Genomic DNA, 20504 nt, shown 5'->3' with positions numbered 1-20504 from the left:
TTTTTCACCGTCATCCAACGACAGACTTCCTTCTCCCTCAATCCGACGGTTACAAAGGTCCGTTGCGGCCCTGCAACGTCCTCCACGTACCGGTTATAATACCTTTACTTGGTTTTCTATTTCGTTATACTTTCTCGCATTCGCAATAAAATTGGTTGGATAAGATTATCGACAGGTACAGAGGAATCTCGTAACAGAGCCAAGCAAACGACGACTTTGTCGGTTCTCGATAATAGTTGTTACGCGTGCATGTATAGGTGTGGAACCCACCTTCCTCCCGATTCCGCCTTGGCGTCTTCACTTTCCTTCGAAGATCGTCGCCTCGCGTCAAGGACGACGCTCGTATCTCTTTCGAAAGTGAAAATTCTGTGGGGTGATGTGAAGGGGAGAACAGAAACAAATTAATGCAGGAATAAATGAATAGAAATTAAATCGAATAAGAAATTCCTATCGGCCGTAGAAAGTTCTTCTTCTCTAAAAGCGATTCCCGGTAATTGGTCCAATCCCGTGAAAATTTCCGTTTTTTATTGGCAAACAAACCGATGGCCTCACCTCTTCCACCAGATCTCCGGCGAATCCGTCGACATTGGCAACCTGTACGGCAGCTCGGGAGGGTGCGACGACCAATTTTCGTTCAGCCAAGGCTGGTACCCTGTCGGCTCCGCTTCCCCCCGTCGACAGTAATTCATTATCCATTTGCTCTCGCCTTCCGTTGGGATCCTGACTATCTATACTAATTTTAATGTTTCTTTATGCATTTTCTTCGTACCTTTGTGAATTTTCTTGTTCACTCGAACTCTCTACCGTTTGGATTTTTCTTTTTGAGAACTTGTCCATTTTTGGCAAAACCATTAAAAATTAATTGGACTAATTTTTTCGAATTACTTCTGCTAGTTTTTTTCTTGTGATAATCTGTGAAAAACTGACGAGATCGATGGACCGTTCACTTCGAAGTCGAATCAATGATTCCAATTCATTAGCATTCATCACGATCAGTAATTTTTATCTCTTACGTCATTTTCGTTGATTTCCAGTGTAGCGTGTAATTATCGATCAAGTCATCGATGATGTCCGAGTGTTTTAGACGATTTTCAATAATTACCGGATTAGATAGAATCGACTAATACTAATTACAATAAATCACAGGGTGTATCTTAGGACGCTGAAAAATCATTAAAAATCAATGAAAATCACTTGGTGAATTGGCAATCAATAAAAACGCGTGATAAGATGGCAATCAATAGAATATTAACGAATTGAAACCATTTGGCTCTTACCGCAAAACGTCCAACGAATTTCATGCTTTCCAACGCTATCATGATATATTGTGTAATTCGTTATGATTTACAATGGTTCCAGTGATTTCGAGTGATTTCTCATTATTACAAAGAACATTTCAGCTATCCGAGTTCGTCTGATTCACGTGACGCATATCATGAATAGAAATTCAGAAATTCAGGAAGAACTTTTTAAAATAGTCTGCATCCGAATAATACAGGGATGTTTGCCAAGAAAAATATCACCTTTGAAGGCCGATCGAAATTCGCTACGTGGAGGGTCGAGGGATCGAAAATTCCATCGCCGGCGTCGTAAGAGCCCGCAGGAATCACTTTGGTCGGTTGATGCTGCGTTCTTCGGGACCTTCCAGCCGGATTAAGGCCGTTTAGTTTCGACTGATTGAATCTGTGCAGAATTTTTACCCGGCGTCAAATGCATGTAAATATGATAACATGGTTTTGCAAATTAGTACAAAAGTCTTCTCGGACAGAAAAAAACTTCTTGATATTGAAACTACTTGAGTATAAACTTTCTAAACGAAAACAGAGTGTAAAAATAACTTCTCACCACTCCTCATGGATTGAAGGAAATCAGGATCATTTACAAACGAAATATCAGTTATAACTATCAAGTTTCAAACTCGACTCGGTTGAATCTAGACGAGACAAAGTTCATTGCAGAAAACAGTTCGGCGTGAGCATTTCAGTAGAACCAATCCCGAGCGATTTAAATTCGTCAGCGATAAATTATGGCTCGCCTGCGCAACTGATCATCCTGAAAAACGTCGTACGCGGATGCAGCTAGAATAATTATCGGCAAATCATATTCAATGCGAAAGTAGAAATGCTTTCGCCTAGATCAAGCAGCGTCAGGGGAAAAATCGGGGGAATTTCTCTGCACGGAGCGTGAAAGTCTCGTAATTCAACTTCTTCTCTCCCCCGCCTGGCCGCATAATTAATCTGTAAGTAGCCAGGCGTTGATTAAACCAAACGGTGATAAACAACGAATTTTCGCGATGCAGTCGCGGAGAATTTGCAGATCCTTCGAAAGGTTCGCGACTGCTCGAGTGTCGCAAAGAACGCAATAAGTAAGAAATTATGTCTCGCGATATTTCGATTTCTCCGAGGGTATTAGTCTGGACCATTTCGTGCTCGATTTTTGGGCTAACTTTGAATATCTGCTACTGATATGAAGATCCATAGGTAACCAACGACTATACGGTTGAATAATCCTGGTTTAATCTTGAACTTGAACTTCGAAATTCGAAAAATTATATACAATCGGTGAACTCTGTATCCACTTATTTTCCTAGAAATTTCGTTCTTCAAGACTTTTATTTTGATCTAATACTAGGTATTAAAATACGATAAAATGATGAGGATTCTGGTGAAAAATAATATTTCCACCTCTGTTAATCAATTGGTTAGGAAAAGGAAAATAAATTCCAATTCACGATATATCGACGATCTAATGGCTTACCGACGGTCCGGAAATTTGCAGTAAGTCCAGTTCTCCTCCTCATATACCAAGCCGTCGCTGAAAGTGTATCGCCACTTCTGAAGTTGACCACGACTCCAAAATCCGTCTATCTTCTGCTTACCCGGATATTCGAGCCTCCCCTGGCCATGTTGCATGCCATCCCACATTCTACCGTCGTAAAGAACGTCTTGAGAAATTAAAATGTGTTTGAAAACGAGTCAGTATCAAAATTCTTTTCACACAAAACCAAAATTGGAAGCATTTTAAAAATGAAATTGGAGAAATTTTATCATTTGGTTTTCATTGACGATTTGAATGAAAAATTTCGAGTCTTACTAGCGAAAGTGGAAGTAGTAACACAGGTCTGCAACAAAAAAACTGCACAGGTTTTCTATAATGTTGCTTATAGATTTTTACTCACGGAAACCGGGAAAAATACTGAAAAAATTCCATAACGTCAGGTTTGTTTTTTTTTTTTTAACTCTTTTTTGTAGTTTCGTTTGAAGTGAAACTCGGAACTCAACTCGAAATCTGGTATCCTAGTCTAGATTCTAACAAACTTATGCAAAAGTAATTCCTTACTTTTATTTAATATGTATTTGAGTGAGACTCAAGAACAAATACAAACAGGCAAACACAAAATAGAAATCGGATGCGCGTTCAAAGAAGTATCAAAAAGAAGAAGAAAAGGTTTCACAGACGAAAAGAATAAACATGGAATGTTAAGTATATTTCGTGAAGAAATAGTTTGTTTAATTTTATAAGAAATATTTTTTTGTTCATCGTAATGAAATGGTGATTTTTTTATTATTGTTATACTTTTTTTTATGCAAACAACTCGTCTTTTGTGATTGACGGAAATGGAAGTCACTTTTGGATCCAGCACACTCGAAACTATAATATTTACCAAAAACATCCCACGTAGCTGAAAGAAAATATTTTTTTGCAGACCTGTGTAACTAACCCTAAAATCGAATGTCAATTGAGTGTTTAAATTATGAACTTGCGACACAGATTTTTATTATTACATGTGAAAATGATTTTATAAAAGAATTTTTTTTCCGATTCTAATCAACAAAGCTTCACATGTGTACCTATTAAATTTTCTAACATTGCAATTGGGTTTAAATTATGTTTCACTACTTATCATATGCCTTCACGGTTAGTAATTCGATTTAGCGTAAGCCCTGATTTTTTTTCGCTTTGAATCGTAGCGGAATCGTTTTCACGAAAATGTTGAAATCGAGTGAAATATTTTTTCCAATCCAATTCACTTACATATAAATTCAAGCTAAGCGTGTTTTTTTCAAGTTTTATCCGCTAATCGCCTAACGGTTACACTCAATTATCTTAAATTTTTCAATTCATTGGACATAAATTTACTCGATTTCCTGAATCAGTGGCACGTTTAGACAATATATGATCGTTATTTGCAAAAATACTATAAGACTAATTCGTGTAACAAAATATGTATACGTAACGTATAAGCATAGCCGAACTAATTGACATCTCGAATTGATACATGCGCAAAGATATGTTTCATAAGCGCTGCGTGTTTGGCATTAGTATAAATTCGTTTTAGCTCTAAGCTAGAAAGAAGAAATTAATTACAGAAATAAAAACTGTACATAAACACGTCTGCGCAGTTTAACTCGCGAAACATGAAGTTTGTACATACATTACACTTCAGGAATAACAAACGATTGAATATATAACCATGAAGTCTCCAAAAAATTTCACTTGTTACTACAGAGTTGATGAAAAAAATTACGCGTTTTGGACAAAATAGTAAAGAATCGAAATCAGCGGATGAAAATTCGGGTGATTGCAAGGAAATTCAATCGGTTTCCAGAAATTGAATTTTCGTTTAATATTTAGACAGAGTTGTTCGTCTCCAGAACTATTTTTTCCTGGTTTTGTAAAGACTGCTTTGAAAATTTCACATTTTTAAATTGTACGTACATATTTTCTGACAAGCTTATAATTAGTCGATTTGCAAAAACATCAAAAAACTGGCATCGATCAGTAGAAAATTGGAAAAAAACTCGACGTCTCGATAGAATGCGCTTCTAATAAAATCTAAGTACGGAGAATTTTTTTTTCTCGCAACGGGTACCAAGCTATTCTAATTTGTGAGCTAAATTTTGTAAAAATAAACGGTCTTTCGAAGAAAATTCCTTTCCTGGCGGAGAGTGAATAAGTTTTTTAAAGAAAAGCTTTTGAAGAATTTCTAGCTTTTTGACTCCGCCAGGAAAAGAATTTTTTTTTCAAAAGACTATTTATTTTCAAAATTTAGCGCGCAAATTAGAACAACTCGGGTTAGCCCGCGTTCAAACGATCCGTGATCGCATAATTGCAAATCATCTTACGTAATTAATCAACCTTAATGTTTTCAAATTTCTTACCGTGCGGCATGCGGTATCGTCCGACTCCTGCCATGCCCAAAGCATCCCAGGTTCCCTTGTATCGAGATCCATCGACAAAAATCACCTCGTCTTCTACCTCCGTCAAATCACCGACGAACTTGTAATTAGTCTCAATCGGTTCCCAGTTGGAGCTCGAACTCTTTTGAAAACGAGGATACAAAATTGAAAATTTAAACATATGCTTAGGAATTTTTGTAAAAAAAAAAATTCTGTACCTTCTGATAATTAAAATGATTATTGTAATTCATATCCACAGATTGGACTTTTTTTCCATGCCACTATTAATGGTTATTTATATTTGTAAAAACTCTGTAGAGAATTCTGCAAAGAATTTTGGGATAGTTTTTCTAAATAAGCGGAGATTTATTCAAGATTATTCTTCTCACTGTTTAGAAAATTGCTTAGTTATTGTTAATTTTTATATGATACTCTGTTAAAATTTTACCATCAATTTTCTGAATTCTTGAAAGCTTCTTGTTCACGCGATAGCTTATTTCTAAAAGAAGTATCAATGTTTGTGAATTTTCGCAGGGAAATTATGCGTGATTCCGCGTACAAATCTCGGACTGACGTTATTTTTGAGAATCCCTAAACTTTTTTCCTTCCTTTACAAAATTGAAACTCGTATAATTTCGCAGAAACGTTAGAAAGAAAGATCGCAATTGCGTTAAAAAAACTGCAAAGAATTCACAGAGCGTTTTGCAAAAATGAATCCTTGTGCAGACTTTAGTGAATATTTGCACGATTTTTTCTGGTAGAATCTCATTGCGTGTAGTTGCGAAAGAACAGTTTTAAGAGAAGAAAATTTTACCGTAAATTTGTAGATATAAGTGTTTAAAATTATCTTCAAGATCGAATAAATCGAAATTATCATCTCAATTTTTATTCTTACTTCGTCAGACGAGTTCCTTTGCGAATTCTCAACATAATCGCATCCATCCGAAATTTCTAGGTCATAACTCAATTCTCCATTTCGCCCACGACTCGATTCCAAACTCGTCTTCGAATCTTGGCTCGGTTTCATTTTCTCCGGCTTTTTGATCTTCTACATCTGTAACTGTAAACTCTGAAAATGATTCACTTGACTGATGGTAAAATATTTCGACAAAAGAAAAATCCCCCAATAAGTTGTAGCGAATATTTTCGCCCCAATTTCATCATAAAATAACTCAATGCTGAAATTGTATCGACAAAAATAACGCCATGATTGATATCGGTTTAAATTCGACTACTTGTCAAGGGAGCGTTAAAAATTAATTTGAAAGAAAAAAATCGATATTCCGATCACCCGAACATTTTGGCTTAAAGGTTATTTCTTTTCACTAAAATCTTTGAAGAAGTAAAAAAGTTCAAATGCTTATTCGAAACAGTATCTTCAGTGGCTTATAGATTAAAAATTCTTTAGAAAGTAAAAACGGCATTATTTTTCGCTGAGAATTTCGGATGATGAGTATTTTTGCGTTTTTTGTGCACATTTTCTTCAAGCCACTACGATAGGGCTTTTTTACTGATGAGTAGATTCAATTCCAATTAATCCAAAATGCGGCTATACGACGAGGAAGAAAAACGAAAGTTCAGAGTATAAAATAAATATTGTCTCACATTCTCCTTTGCGTCAAGATTACTGATTGTGAGATGGAATGCTTGAGTACCTTTGATTGATTCGGCTGATGGATATCTGCAGTGAGGGATTCGTTGTCTAGATGATAAATCTTGGCCTAAGCATGTTTTACTGCGATGGCAAATATACTTCTGCTAATTGTAAGCTGACTTGAATAGCGATTCCTCAGTCCCGATTCATCATCGATGGTCCTAATTTTGATTAAAATAAAATTTGTTAATTTGAGTTAAATCCACTTTATAGTGATCATTGTTTGGAATTCCAAGAGAACAGTAACGAAGCTTTCGCTCTATAAGAAACTATTTGGCGCCCTTTAAGGGATTTTTAGGGAAGAAAGTTAAAAAATTAAACATGTCCAAATTGTCGAAACATGAATGACTTTTCAAGATATCGTTAATTGGAATTCTTGGATTTCAAGAACCACTAAACCTTGCTTGGTAAAAACTCCAAAACGGAAATCGGAAAGATTTGGAAAAAAACAGAGAAGCTACTCTCACGTGGTAGTTGAAATATTAAAGAGACAAAAAATGGAAAGTGTGAAGTATGAAGATCGATCAATCTCGTTGAATAATATACGATGTAGAAATTATCTTAACATGTTACGGACGCATATTAAAAAAAGAATTCTGATTGGGATATCAACGTGGTGGAAAATTTAATTAGCCAATTGAAAATTAAAAATATTTTATCGATTTAATCCATCAGCAGAATCGCTTGCTCTTTGAATCAAAAGTCAAAATCTAATAAAACTTATTTCTTTCAAACACACTGAAGAAACAGAAAATATTTAAGTTAAGAAAGAAGTACAGGAATTGTTTGTAAATTAAAACTCATGCGTATAAACTTGCTTATTATATCTTCGGTCCTCGTAAATCGATATGAAACTACCTAGCCAGAATTAACGTCGTTCAAAAGTTCTTGTCGTTTATTTCCACATCGACTTTCGCACGTTAAATGTCACTTTATTATACTTTTGTCAATAACATTCTTTTATTTCATCGTTACGATTATGTGATATAGATCCCGACGCTCACTCGATGCGCGGTCAGTGTTCTCCAGTAATAGTATATCGTGTAACAAGAAGGTAAGAGACGAATATTGCAAACACGCGGGTCAAAAAACCTCCACCACCACCAAAGAAAAAGTAATTTTTATCACGAAAGCCAAAAAATCGCAACGATGTCGGGATTTTGGAATTACAGCATCCTCTGATTTTTCACTTCTTTTATTACTAAAATTGACATTCAGTGAACGAGAAAAAATTTTATTCATTACATTTTTTAGAGTGTTTTAGATAAATTCTGAACTTTTTTCAATTGGTAAAACCAGTTTCAACTATAGATTTAATCTCATTCCACTCGCATATAATACGCGTGTCTCGTTTATCCCGATGTTAGTTCGACGTCCTATCCTGCTGCTTATCACTCTTCCACGGCGCAGATATATTATACATATATGCGTAGAAAAGTTTAAAAGATGAAACACACAAACTTCCCTAATTGGAATTGAGTGTTCTCCATTAATAGCTGCATAATTAATTGACTGTCTCGGCGCCTGCAGTAGATCTTCGAGTAGGTATGCATGCACTGTCGAAGTGCTCGCTTCATTTTATTATATGTACAGTCTCTGATACTCGAACTGTAAATTATGTACATACATACGTGGAAAAATGGGCTGAGTTAGAAGAAAAAAAATGAATAACATGTATAGCTAGATGAGGAAAAAGCCCTGATTTGATTGGCACTTTGTTCTTTTTTTTCAGGAAAAGAGTTCGCTTCAAACTTTTTTGAAATACGTTAATTTGGACAAAGATGACGTGAGAAACTTACGCTTCCAATTTGAAAACGAATTTTTTCATACAAAGTGACACTTTTCTGGATAGCGAGTGCGTAACGCGCTAATAAATAATACAGTTTAGCCGTACAACGAATTACCACAAACATACAAACAGAGTATCGCTCGAATTCCGAAACTTTTTTCGCTAGATTTTCTCACTCGATAAAAAAAATATTGAATTACGTCAAAATTTCGTTTGTTTAAACTTCAGGCATGCCTGCTATGCATGTATAACACGTGTTTGTTTCGATATCCCATCTGGATTCTTAACTAATTGCACAGAACTCAAGATTTGCGAATGCAAAACGCTGCAATATTGTAAATAAATAAAATGAATAACAAAAAAAAAAACACGTTATAATCGAGAAAGTCCGTCAATGACCGTACACTTTCCGATTCTTTCTTCTTTTTTCTCCTCTTATCATTTTTCTACTTGCTATACGTTTTTTTTCCTATTTTCGTTTACATTCCGGTTTCGATGGACGCATCATATAACGGTTCGATGACTGTGAACACATGCGGTAATATTGTATGAATATGTGTGTTTGAAGATTTAAGAAAGCTGCTGAGATGGCATCGTGAACCGATTTGAATAACCTAGGAGGTATAATAAATAAAATACAACTCTTTTTTCATCTTTTTTTCTTCATTTCACTCACTCCGAAACACCTATTTTATTACCGAATGTGTTTCCGATACGGTTTCAGGATTAGAAAATATTTTTACAAAATGTCACCGCGGAAAGAAATTCGTCAAGATTTCACGGACAATTCCAGTTTGGGAATCATCGCTTTCCTACGCCTCTATTATTCATGTGCGTGTAAAGATAACTACACAAAATACAACTCTTGCAACTGCATTTAACAATAACGAACATCGTGCGATTAACTGTTGAAAAAAATGTTCCTCTCAAGCACGCGAACAATTAAATATTAATGTTAATTGCTAAAGGAGTAGAAAAAAACAAATGAAATAAGAAAGTAAAAATTGAAGAGAGTGGGAAAGAAGTAACGAAATTATCGAACGCCAATTAGCGGTAGAACAAACATATCTTTGAGCTAATCATTTAATTTTTATTTCATGCTATTAGATAGTTTTATAAATTTTTCTTGCGTTAACGAAAATCGGTGTAAAAAAATTATTTTACCGTCGTAATTCTTTTTCTCTTACGTATAGTGCAAATTCTTTTTTTTTTTTTTTTTTAATCTTACTTTTCGGCGAGGACACTTCGATTGAACGGTAAAATACATAATAGCTTTGCACCGAGCTGCGCATGTAACGGACATCTTTACACGCATCTATATTCAAAAAGGCAGGTGAATATGATCAGTAAAAAATTTATAGCGAGGTCGTATATGTACATATAGTAATGGTAGGGGTTATAAAAGACATACAGATACTGAGAGGAGCTCAGTACCACCGCGCAAGCCAAACTGTACGTAGTGACCAGTTGCACAATTTTTTTTCACCCATCATTCAAAACGGGGTGCAGGGATTAATTATAGTCGCAATTTTCATCAATAACACTTAATCAATCAACGACCAAATTTACAATCTAATTCAGATATTGAAACAACCCTACGTAAATATATTGACTTGAAATAATTAATTTCACATAATTATTAAGATAGTGTGAAGTACGGTGTATGTGTGTGAAATTTTTACGGGCATTCGCATCGATCGCACAGAAGAGAATTCAGGTAGGAAAAAGTTTTTTTTTTTTTTTTGTTTTTAAACGAATGCACTTTTCATTGGCAAAAGTTGTTTCCGTGTTTGTGAATTTTGTGCAGAAATTTCTAGAAATCGGGTGACAATAATCGGGCAAAAAAATCATCCACATATCAATAATCAGAGCAGATACTGTTAAGGTTTACTCATGGTATGGTTGTTTTCGAAATTATTTTGGAAATTTGTTCAAATGTATGAGAATCGTAAGACTAAAAATGCTGCTTAATAATTGCTGAAATTTCATTTTTGTTTTTCCAGTTTACAAAATTGCTGAATTGTGATTATTATCAATTTGAGTAATTTTTAGTTAGATTTGAGGTACGTGAAGTTTAAATGACGAAAGTGTGGGTCATTTCAATTTTTGCAATGGTACATAAATAAATTAAATCAATGACGGAACAAAACATGACGATAATCATTCATTACTTACAATTAAACATTCTGTTCGTATGAATTTCACATAATTTACTGTGTAAAAATAGTTTTTCTCATCGGATGTGTGACTCGTTCAACTGTGCATTAGAGAAAAAAAATCTGATCCTCGGGGTTTGCTGCCATTCCAAGATCGCAGCATGAATTATTGACAATTTAATCAAGTTATATATCGAATAAGACTTCGTCAAAGAGGATTGAGACGGGAAATCGCGTAAATCCCACTCTGCGTCTACTGTTTGAACTTCGTTCACAGTGTCATTTCAGATAACAACGATTTGTGAAAAGTTTCAATTCAATCAGTGATTCGAAGGTAAATTTTTCGTTAATCGGTTTTTAACCACCATTTTATAATAATTCGTAGCAACATTACAATAATAATTGCTTGGAGCCAAAAACGCTGAAAACATTTTCTTTCCTTCTTCACGTTAAAAACACTCAATTTATTTGTAAGTCTTCATACAGGATGACCGGAAAAATTATGTGAAATGTATGGAAAACTGTATAACGTGCTAGTTCTTTGTACAATTTCGAAGTAAAAAATGAAACAAGTACAAAATTACGATAAATATGTGTATTCTTACGTGTCATCTGAAGTTTCTCGATTATCTTCTTTTCTCCTTCCGGAATTATGTCTGAACAGTGACACTGAAAAACACAGATAACAAAAAATGAAAACTGATAAATTTAAAAGAAAAACATTTGAACTCAAAATAGCTTATAAGAATTATAAAATTTGAAAATACAAATCACACATAATATTCACAAATCGTATTAAACGTTTTTAAGAAAACAACATTTTGAGGAAAAAAAAAACGACAATACAAGAATTAGAAAAATTGAATAGAAGTGGATAAAAAAAATAAAAAAAATTCTTTGATGCGATAAACGGGAAAGTTACGAATATTCATACACAGACAATGATATCGCACGGCTTACTGTTTACTGAATTTAAATGAAAACACAATGGTAAGAATACACAAAACGAGAGGGAACCGGCGCTGCGAACTGCTGTTAGCGTAATTGAAACTCACGTTATTACTTAAGAGCGGATTCCGGTCGGGGTTGGTATGCGTGTTATTGCTGTGTAGTACCCACTGAGTGCACGGCGCTAACTAGAGTCACGAGCCAGCCAACACCTTATTAAATTTCCAGAGACAACGCGCGGAAATTAATTTCATTAGACAGAACCCCGCGTGATTACGAGCAGATTTTCATCCAGGTTAATTCAAGTCTATTTTAGAAGATTTTCTGCATCGTCTAACCCTCATTCGCACCTCGTATTTCATCAACCGCGCTACGGATACTGAGAGGAAACGGCAGAACTTATCTGGCTGAGTAACAACCGACTGCGCAAGCGCAAAAAATCGAATTCTATTGGTCGGCGTGATCGTGCCGCGACAATATTTTCGTCTGTCAGACAGGGCAGCCAACTTAATTGAAACGGGGCGTGAAATGTGAAAATCTTCCGCGTCACGTGACGAATGAAAATTATCTTGTCACGATGACTCGTAGCACTAAACGAACATAACCTCCATGACGTACAGTCGGATGACCAATCCACTAAGTTTCAATTAATTCGATTTCAAACAATAAAATTTTCCACTTTTTTATCTGCCATCGTAATGTTTCATGCATTTACACCATCTGCACGATTACCTTCCGCCACTTTAAAACTAACCGTTATTTCAGTTTAGAACTTGAATGATACACAGAAGTAAAATACACGGAACGCAATTATATGCATGCATGGTAGAGACAAGTAGCAGACAAACGTTGCTTGCATTTAAAAAATGAATTACAGTTATATTTCCTCGAGGTTTCGAGTTATCCTGGAATCGTTCGAAACGGTCGGAACGTATTTAGGTATTTCTGAAAACATTTCCCTCGTTCAAGCTACATCAGCTTGATTTTATTGAAGGTAAAATTTGTAGCAATTAATCTGATCTTCATACCTAATTATAATAAACATTTATTAATTGACAGTCGTTGAGATCATTTTTAATATATCTTCTTTTTTGTGCATTTCTCAACGTTGTTACGTATACGTGATTCATAAATACATATGAATGTTTATGCATGTTTGACCAATTTCTCCCAGTGAAAGTTTTCAAGCAAAACGAAGAAAAAAATCCCGATAAATTATCAAAGATCAGGAAAGTTAACAGCTTATGGTAAGCCAACTATCTGCCAGATCGCAGTGAATTACTGATTGAATTTCAAATCAAAATTTGGATTTATGGCATCGTCGCAAAAGGTGGAGCCGTTTTTGCTTATAGTCAAAGTTGTGACTCGTACCGTGACATATTTACCACCGAAATTGATGGCAAACATAAATAAAAATTCATGTCAATTTCTCTTGTATTGAGAACTCAAACGAGAAACACCAACCGACTTGGCTTCAGTTTCACTCCGCAGCATTCGCGGAGCTGCTGGTTGTTGTGCAATATTAAGTGTATTCTGGTTTCCTTGCGGGTTTGGGATACCAGGATATTTTTCAAACAATAGCTACACACGTAACCGTGAGACAGACATGCCGCCTTGTTCTCAAGTTCATTAGTTTCGTTACTAATTATTAATTGGACTCTTTGTTGTGTTCTCCTAGACATTTCATCTATAACGCTGTATGTACGATCCGCGTATAACTGTGATGTAGCATTTACGCCCGGAACCAGGAACGCAATCCCCCGGTGAAAGGGTTTCAAAATATGTTGTAACTAAATTTTTTTTTCCTCTACGTCAAGAATTTCAGTGCAGAAGAATTTTTATTACGTTATAAATTGATTTATAATTTGGAAAACTCATCGCATTTGGATAATTACATACTTAATCAGCTATGATTCAACGTATATATATATATATATATATAAGTAAATTAGAATGTAGAAATTCTCAGGCTCTTCTCCCTACGTGACATACTCTTTCGCTTTCTTCGTTACATCATATTTTTATCAACTGTAGGTAGGTAGAAATATTGATTACCTGCAAGTACGGTAATCGCAATCGATTTCATGCGAGGGAATAAAATTGCGTAAAGGTATTGCATATTGTGTCCAGGTTGGGCCTGATTCGGCGATAGGAAAACGAATGTGTGCAATATCTGATGAAATTTCTTGAGAATATAATGACTCCTCAACACGGGATTAATATTAATCGGTGAAAAAAAGTGAATTTCTAATGTCGCAATTGAAGTTTTTGCGCAATCATTAACGATCACCCTTTCGATAATGTAGCCAATAATCAATTGCCGCGTCGCATGTGAGCAATTGTTATTACACGCGAAAGTGTTTATGCTCATTTTTTATTATTCGTTTTGTACATCTATAGTAACGATTGGATGCTCGTTAAAAAGATAAAGCTTAGGCAAACTTTTATTGTCGAACGCACGTGACTATTTTCAAACATCAGAACGGAAGAAAGTTGTATCAATTAATTTTTTACGATCGAGTCCCCAAATTTTGCAACTTTTGCCCATCCCAAATTGCTGCGCGTGACTGTATAAGCGGCGTAAAAGTTTTTATCTTTATTTATTTATTTATATATACGTCCGATTGCCGTTACTGTTACCATTATCCACTATCGTCAAACGTAAGACTACAATATTATAACACAAGCGTCGCGTGACAGCAACATGAAACCTGAGAGCCGATTGTAATCGAATCATCGATAAGTACACACTGGCAAATGCGTCGTCATAATATCCGATTTGCTGTAGGCATAGTCGCGCAGTACAATGCAGCAAAACCCCAGAGGATAAATTTCTTGTAAGTAATTAATTACTCAGAAACCTCGAACAGGCTAAATCAAATTTAGTTTACAATTTTTCCTGAACTTTACTGAATTTTTTATTCACTCATCTTTTTTGGAAATGATGACGAGTTATGGTAAATCGCTGAGACTTTCGAATTAATCCCATTACATGCAATACGGGATCACCGTAAACACAGGGGAGTTTCAAAGAAGACCCTCGGCAGAGGTGTAAAAAAATGAGGATTAAGAATGACAAAAAACGACAAACATTTTTCTTAATCATCAGAGAACAGAGCTGAGAGTAACGGAACCGATCGTTCTGTCTTTAGCTACATCTGCCTATCTCCTTCCATTAAACGATCTCCGATAAAATGATATGTGACACGGGTGAAAAGAGGACAAAATTTCTTAGCATATTATACAGGTGACAGAGAGGTGCTTGAAGGTGTGCGTATAATAAAAGGAGGAGACGGAGCTGAAGCGCGTCGTGAACGATGATCATTTGCATTATGATACGTGTTCGCGATCGGAGCCGTCTGCCCTCGAGGTGTCGATATCACGGGCGCGCCGAGGATCGGTATGCCCATACAGTCTAGACCCACGCCCGTTATGTAGAAACAATTGCACGCAAAGAAAGTTCATTCAAAGTCTCCAGAGCTACCGAAGCTGCCGAAGCTTCTAACTGACTGCAGGTGAAGCGTTCTAGAACTCAGCACGAACCAGCGATAAGAACTGGGGCAGATCATGATCTGGTACTCAAAGATGCTCTTACGAATGCCAATTGTCGAGTGTCAATGATCGTTCGTTTTCTTCCTCTTTTTTCTCTCTACTTCTCCCTCTTTTGAAGCCATTGGGTATGAAATTACGCATGCGTTTCACCGTTGGAAGCTAATTGGACTAAACTCAATTTTACGTTTTTCAACGTCAATTTAACAGAAACTTATGGTTGGTAGGCCCGAATCACCGAAGCAGATTTTCATTCCCACGAGGCTTCAAGGCTCGTTTATTAAAACGGGTTCAATTTTGAGCAGGACTTATGATTTTCAACTATTTCAATATCTGTTTATATTGAGGTTAGGCAATACATATCTGGATTTTTACATCTCTATTTACGAATACATTCCGGATAACTTGTATCTAAGTATTTCTTGCGTGGAGATATAACTTCTGTCCAAATTTGAAGGTATTTGAAAAAAATTTCACAGAGATATAACCGAAAATGCTTCTAAATATGAGATAATCCGAAAACGTTCCGCAAGTCACTAAATTATTTTCAAAACGTGCAAACATAAATTTCGATCGAAATATTTACTTCAATTTGACACCTGTTACATAAAACTGACAGAAAAAAGACCAAGTAGAACAATAGCAGGTAACAAAGGATACGGAAGCATAAGAGCGGTGATGATGAGGTAGACGAATTAATAACGGATGGGAGAAAAGACGAAAAGGAAGGAGCGGGGAAGAAATAAATTGAGAGACAAATGCGAACGTGGAGATACCTATAAGCGAGTAGTGGACGACTTTCGTGGGAACATAGTACCGACATAACGGTCCCTCCCCGCGGTCCCTGCGCAGCAGCAGCAGCAGCAGCAGCAGCCCGAGTTGCCAGGCGAACCCACAGCTTGATTCTCGACTAATTCTTAACTCGACTCTGTCTGCCCTTCGCTGAAGGTATTTTCATCGGTCCCCAACACTAGACAGTCGTACATGCCCCTCAATTCTTCGGGGACTTGGGGCCTTGGGCCCCGCGAGTCCCCGACGTCGACGCGCCGGAGAAAATCCCATTCATACTTATACCGCGAGGAGGAATAACATGCGGGACAAACGAAGGAATGAAAGAACAAAGTTTGTTTAGGTCAGGCCACCGGGCTTCGCGACGCGTCGCTAATCGGCTTGTGTCAGGTCAATCGGCCACCAAGACGCTCTCCAGCATCCGGGGATTTGAGCCGATCTTTGCCGAGGGGACCGACCTTAAAAGGAAAGGTCGCGCGATCGGAATGGCCGATTTCAACGAAAATTTTTCTGCATACTCTGAGGTATAAATAAAGAAGCCCGTGTCTCGGCGTTTTACTCAATGAGTGTTTATTAACGGGAGAAAAAATATTGAAAATCTGTTTTTTGACCCTCCAATACAAAGTGAATTCCCAACGACTGAATGGTCTGTCGCGTGCTAAAACTCAGTGCGTATGAACCGTCACAAATGTAAGTAAAAAAATTTTGACAATTGTCGCCGGCAGTTGTACTCAACATTATTGTACGTATGCCAGACAACGGATCATGCAGCCGTTAGGAATTCACTCTGTATATGTACGGATGTGTAATCTTATAAAAAATTTGAAAACAAGAATGATTGTTAGTCCACTTGAAAGAATAGGAAGAATACGAATTACAATGAGGTATAATTGGGTATGTCGGGTATATCATGTCGTTAACAGTCTCATAGAATCTCATTTTCATCGTTCTACAATTAAAAATCACGTAGGCCAAAAAACTTTTTGCGTAAATTCCAAAAAAGTGGTCAAAAATTGATGTGTCCTCAGTAAGGTGTTCTTTTGCGGCCGAAAATTTAAATTCACGTGAGTTGTTTTTACCCCCCCCCCCCCCCCCCCCCCAGTTCTAGGGTCAAGATCGATGGACAGTCGCTTGCCTGCTTTTTATTTCTTATCTTACTTCGCAGTATAACAATCCACTGAAATTTATAAAATCATGGTGAATAAAATTCGATTCATTCCATCTCTGTATCGCCGTAAAAACATCGACAGTTTACGGCTCGTGAGCGCGAAGTACAAGTTACATTGTTGGCAAATAAGAAAGGATTCTAATTTGCGACAAAAAATGTCGCCTGAAGATCAGTTGAATACCGTTTCATAGATATTAGATAAGTAGGTTGAAAACGTCTACTCTATTCCGTATTAATTTATCGAACCGTTGGACTTGAAATATCAGCAGAAGGATTATAATACGATTAGGCTTCTACACTGACCCGATTTCTGATTCCAGTTTCACATTTTTTCATCAAACTCCAGTCAGTTTATCGAGACAAAAAAGTTGGTTCAGCAAACAAGTTCAAAGCCATTAATTATACCTATCTATACCTAACATTGAAATTTTAAGCTAATCGGATTAACCGTTATCCTAGAATCTCACTCACCACTTTATGGAAAATGGATGATTCTAGGCGATGGGAAACATTTCTTCTTTTGTGTTTCGGCGATAAGTGCAAAGTCAATTTTCGACCAAAAAATGGACCATTTTCACAAGCTCGCGAGAATCAACGCCGCTCAAAAAAATATTCTGCAATTACCGCGATGACATTGAAATTGTAATTTCGCTTTACACACGCGCAATGCATCAGCTGGCCTTCGAGATACCCGTACGAAGCAATCATACGTGCACCAACAATCTGGGTAAGGTAACGAGTATAAACCGCGGCGGTAGTAAGAATATAGGGTGTAATTTATGCCCCGCATATAATGCCAAAGATTCCAGGAACGAATTACGACCTGATGATCCTGATGCAGGGGCTGCCCCGTAGAACTGTGCAGGAGCGGCCATCTTGAGTGACGTGCAGGAAAGAAAAGAAAATGAAAGAGAAAACCACCAAGAAAAACAAAAATCAGATGCGTTCGATACATTTATAACGATCAGCGAAGACTGTCCGCGAAAGAAAAAATTCTACCTATATCCTACCTGCTGCACGCGAGATAAGAGACGATCCCTGCGGGATAGGAGAAACACGTTGCACGACACCGTCACGCATCGGTCGGGACCCTGCCGTGACCAGATTTTGCTTGGTCGTTCTTTTAACAGGGTATAAATAGCCTGGGTTAAAATATAAGCCGCCGATCGAGTCGGTGAAGCTCGCGAGAAAATTTTCAAAAACACTTTATTCGGTTCGTGTGAAAAGTTCGAATGCAGAATGTTTTCTGTATCCCGTTGGAATATTTTTTTTTTCTTTCTCTTTTCTTTATGCACCACACGAGTATGTTACGCGTTTTACCACGAAGTGTAAAATTGAGGTTAGGGTCGCGTAATGGCAGATTTGTTTGCGACAGCGCATGCGCGCAGTACAGAAAAGACAACTATAACATCCTGGTAGTTAAAAGTAGTATTTTCTGTACTCCGCGCATGCGCGCATTAGCAGACTCACTTTACCGTCATAGAAACGGATACTTTGTGTGCGGAAAATACGCATAAAAAAATGCTCGAAACATGCTCGCGTTATGTAAAAACGTTTTCCACAATCACGAAGAGAAATTTACAGATGATAAATTCACCGCAGGAATGCCTTGCGAAATGGTTTAGGTTGGGAATCCATCCCACATCGTCGTTTCCACGTATCCTAAGCACGCCTGGAGCAAGCGGCAGTTATTTTCCTCCAGGTCTCGATAGCTATGCGGGTCGCGTATCCCACCGACCTATTCGATGGAATAAAATTACCTCTTCAGGGTCTGGGTGACCGGGTCAGAAGCTCTTCGCGATTGGCGATACTCGCCGCGTGCTAAGAGGCGTCGAGAAATGCGCTGCAAGGAGAAGGCGTCGGATGCATTTTCGAGCCGATCCACGCCACGGTTTCCACGGACGCTCGTCTAACGGCCGGTTAAGGATGCACGGGATGTACAGTCGGATCGAAAAACTGGTTGAAACAAAACCGTGATAATACAAAGGCTTAGAAGGTTGCTTACTTAATGCTAGTTACATATAACTAATAAGCATGTCTTCGTGACGTAGATGAGAATTTTGAAATTGTGGATTTCAAATATTAACACCTCATTATGTTGACAACTATAGACAGACAAATAACATTGTTCTATCGTTATGTCACCGAAATACAACTACATTGCTTGTTCGATTCTCATGCACAATAGCCTATTTTATTCGTCGATAAATTTTCAGCATGGAAATCTTATGAGTTGGATTTTAAGTAACAATAACGTATTTTCTGATAAATCTCAAGTTTGTCATTTGTAAATTACAATCATTGACTTATTTTACCATCCGACTATTTAGAGGAAATAATTTATATTAGAAAATTTTTAGTGTATTCATTTATGAATGAAGTAAGCTATTGTTCAAACATAATCGGACTAGCTATATGGATTTTCTGGGTGAAAATATAACAAAATGATGTGATTTCTCTGGCGTTCTTAATGACAGGGTATTTGGAGTTGCGATTCAGTGCTTAAACTTTTTTCTACTCATCAAATAATCATATTCGTATGTCAGGAGGAGCTGTTTAAAAATAGAAAAAATAAGAGATGCTAGAATTTTAAACAGACACTTAGAAACCAATGTTTCACTCCAGATCACTTCGAAACAATCAAAATTCTAATTGATTTGTTCGATTTCACTCTCCGATGGCTCATTTTATTCACAATATTATTTTCTACGAAGTCTTTAAAACCAGATTTTTTTCAGCAGGCAATTCGATATTATCATTTGTCTATTTTGCTCAATATCGGCGCAGTAAAGTAAAATTTAATATTACCGATGCCAACATACTAAAAAAAAAAAAAAAACTTCATCATCACTATTCTGAAGTGATTTAAAATGAAACATCGACATCCAGAAGCTTTTCTTTATAATCCCAGAATTTTCGATTCAAGTATTTTTAAACACGTCTTTGTTGACTTCGAATATAACAATTTGACAAACACTCAATGCAGTACTATCGCATAATGAAATTGATAAATAGTGTCGATTTTTATACAGCTAAGCACCTTAATCCTAACAACTGTGTAATATCACCTGAAAAGAACAGTTATACGCGTTATGCTCTCGCCACGATCGAGGGGTACTCAAATATTAGCATAAGCAGGTGAAACGGAGAAATAAATTGGCACGGTACGTCGAAGAGTGTGTTTTCCTCCTCTCCTCTCCGCTCTCCTCACATCTCGCACTTCATCTTTCTGCTTCTGTTTGAATAACAAATTGCCGGGTTCTATCCAACC

The 20504-nt window shown here is 36.8% G+C and overlaps 2 protein-coding genes across 2 annotated transcripts in view; one reads left to right on the top strand and one right to left on the bottom strand.

Annotated features, from left to right (window-relative positions):
* Positions 1-1469: 1469 nt before the first annotated feature.
* LOC124406480 lies at positions 1470-6207 on the bottom strand. The gene is made up of 5 exons (XM_046881906.1): positions 6076-6207; positions 5875-6027; positions 5163-5322; positions 2758-2944; positions 1470-1683 (listed from the first exon to the last, which is right to left on the bottom strand). Exons 1-5 carry the CDS (start codon positions 6205-6207, stop codon positions 1470-1472), a joined length of 846 nt encoding a protein of 281 aa, XP_046737862.1.
* Positions 6208-10227: 4020 nt separating this feature from the next.
* LOC124407649 (titin) overlaps positions 10228-20504 on the top strand; it is a 30838-nt gene continuing 20561 nt past the window's right edge. The window contains exon 1 of the mRNA XM_046883981.1: positions 10228-10340. The gene's annotated coding sequence lies outside the window, so the exon portion shown is untranslated. The remainder of the gene's footprint in view (positions 10341-20504) is intronic.

The sequence above is a fragment of the Diprion similis genome, chromosome 6 (assembly GCF_021155765.1).
Source record: "Diprion similis isolate iyDipSimi1 chromosome 6, iyDipSimi1.1, whole genome shotgun sequence".
In the NCBI taxonomy this organism is placed as follows: domain Eukaryota; kingdom Metazoa; phylum Arthropoda; class Insecta; order Hymenoptera; family Diprionidae; genus Diprion; species Diprion similis.
This window is presented reverse-complemented; position numbering and strand designations above follow the sequence as displayed.

Excerpts from the sequence above, each read along its gene's own strand:
- LOC124406480 (XM_046881906.1), bottom strand. The coding sequence starts at position 6,207 with ATGAAACCGAGCCAAGATTCGAAGACGAGTTTGGAATCGAGTCGTGGG. Across the intron at positions 5,323-5,874 it reads TCATTTTTGCAAAACGCTCT|AGTTCGAGCTCCAACTGGGA; the intron begins GTGAATTCTTTG and ends CGTTTTCAAAAG. Across the intron at positions 2,945-5,162 it reads ACGATACCGCATGCCGCACG|ACGTTCTTTACGACGGTAGA; the intron begins GTAAGAAATTTG and ends TAATTTCTCAAG.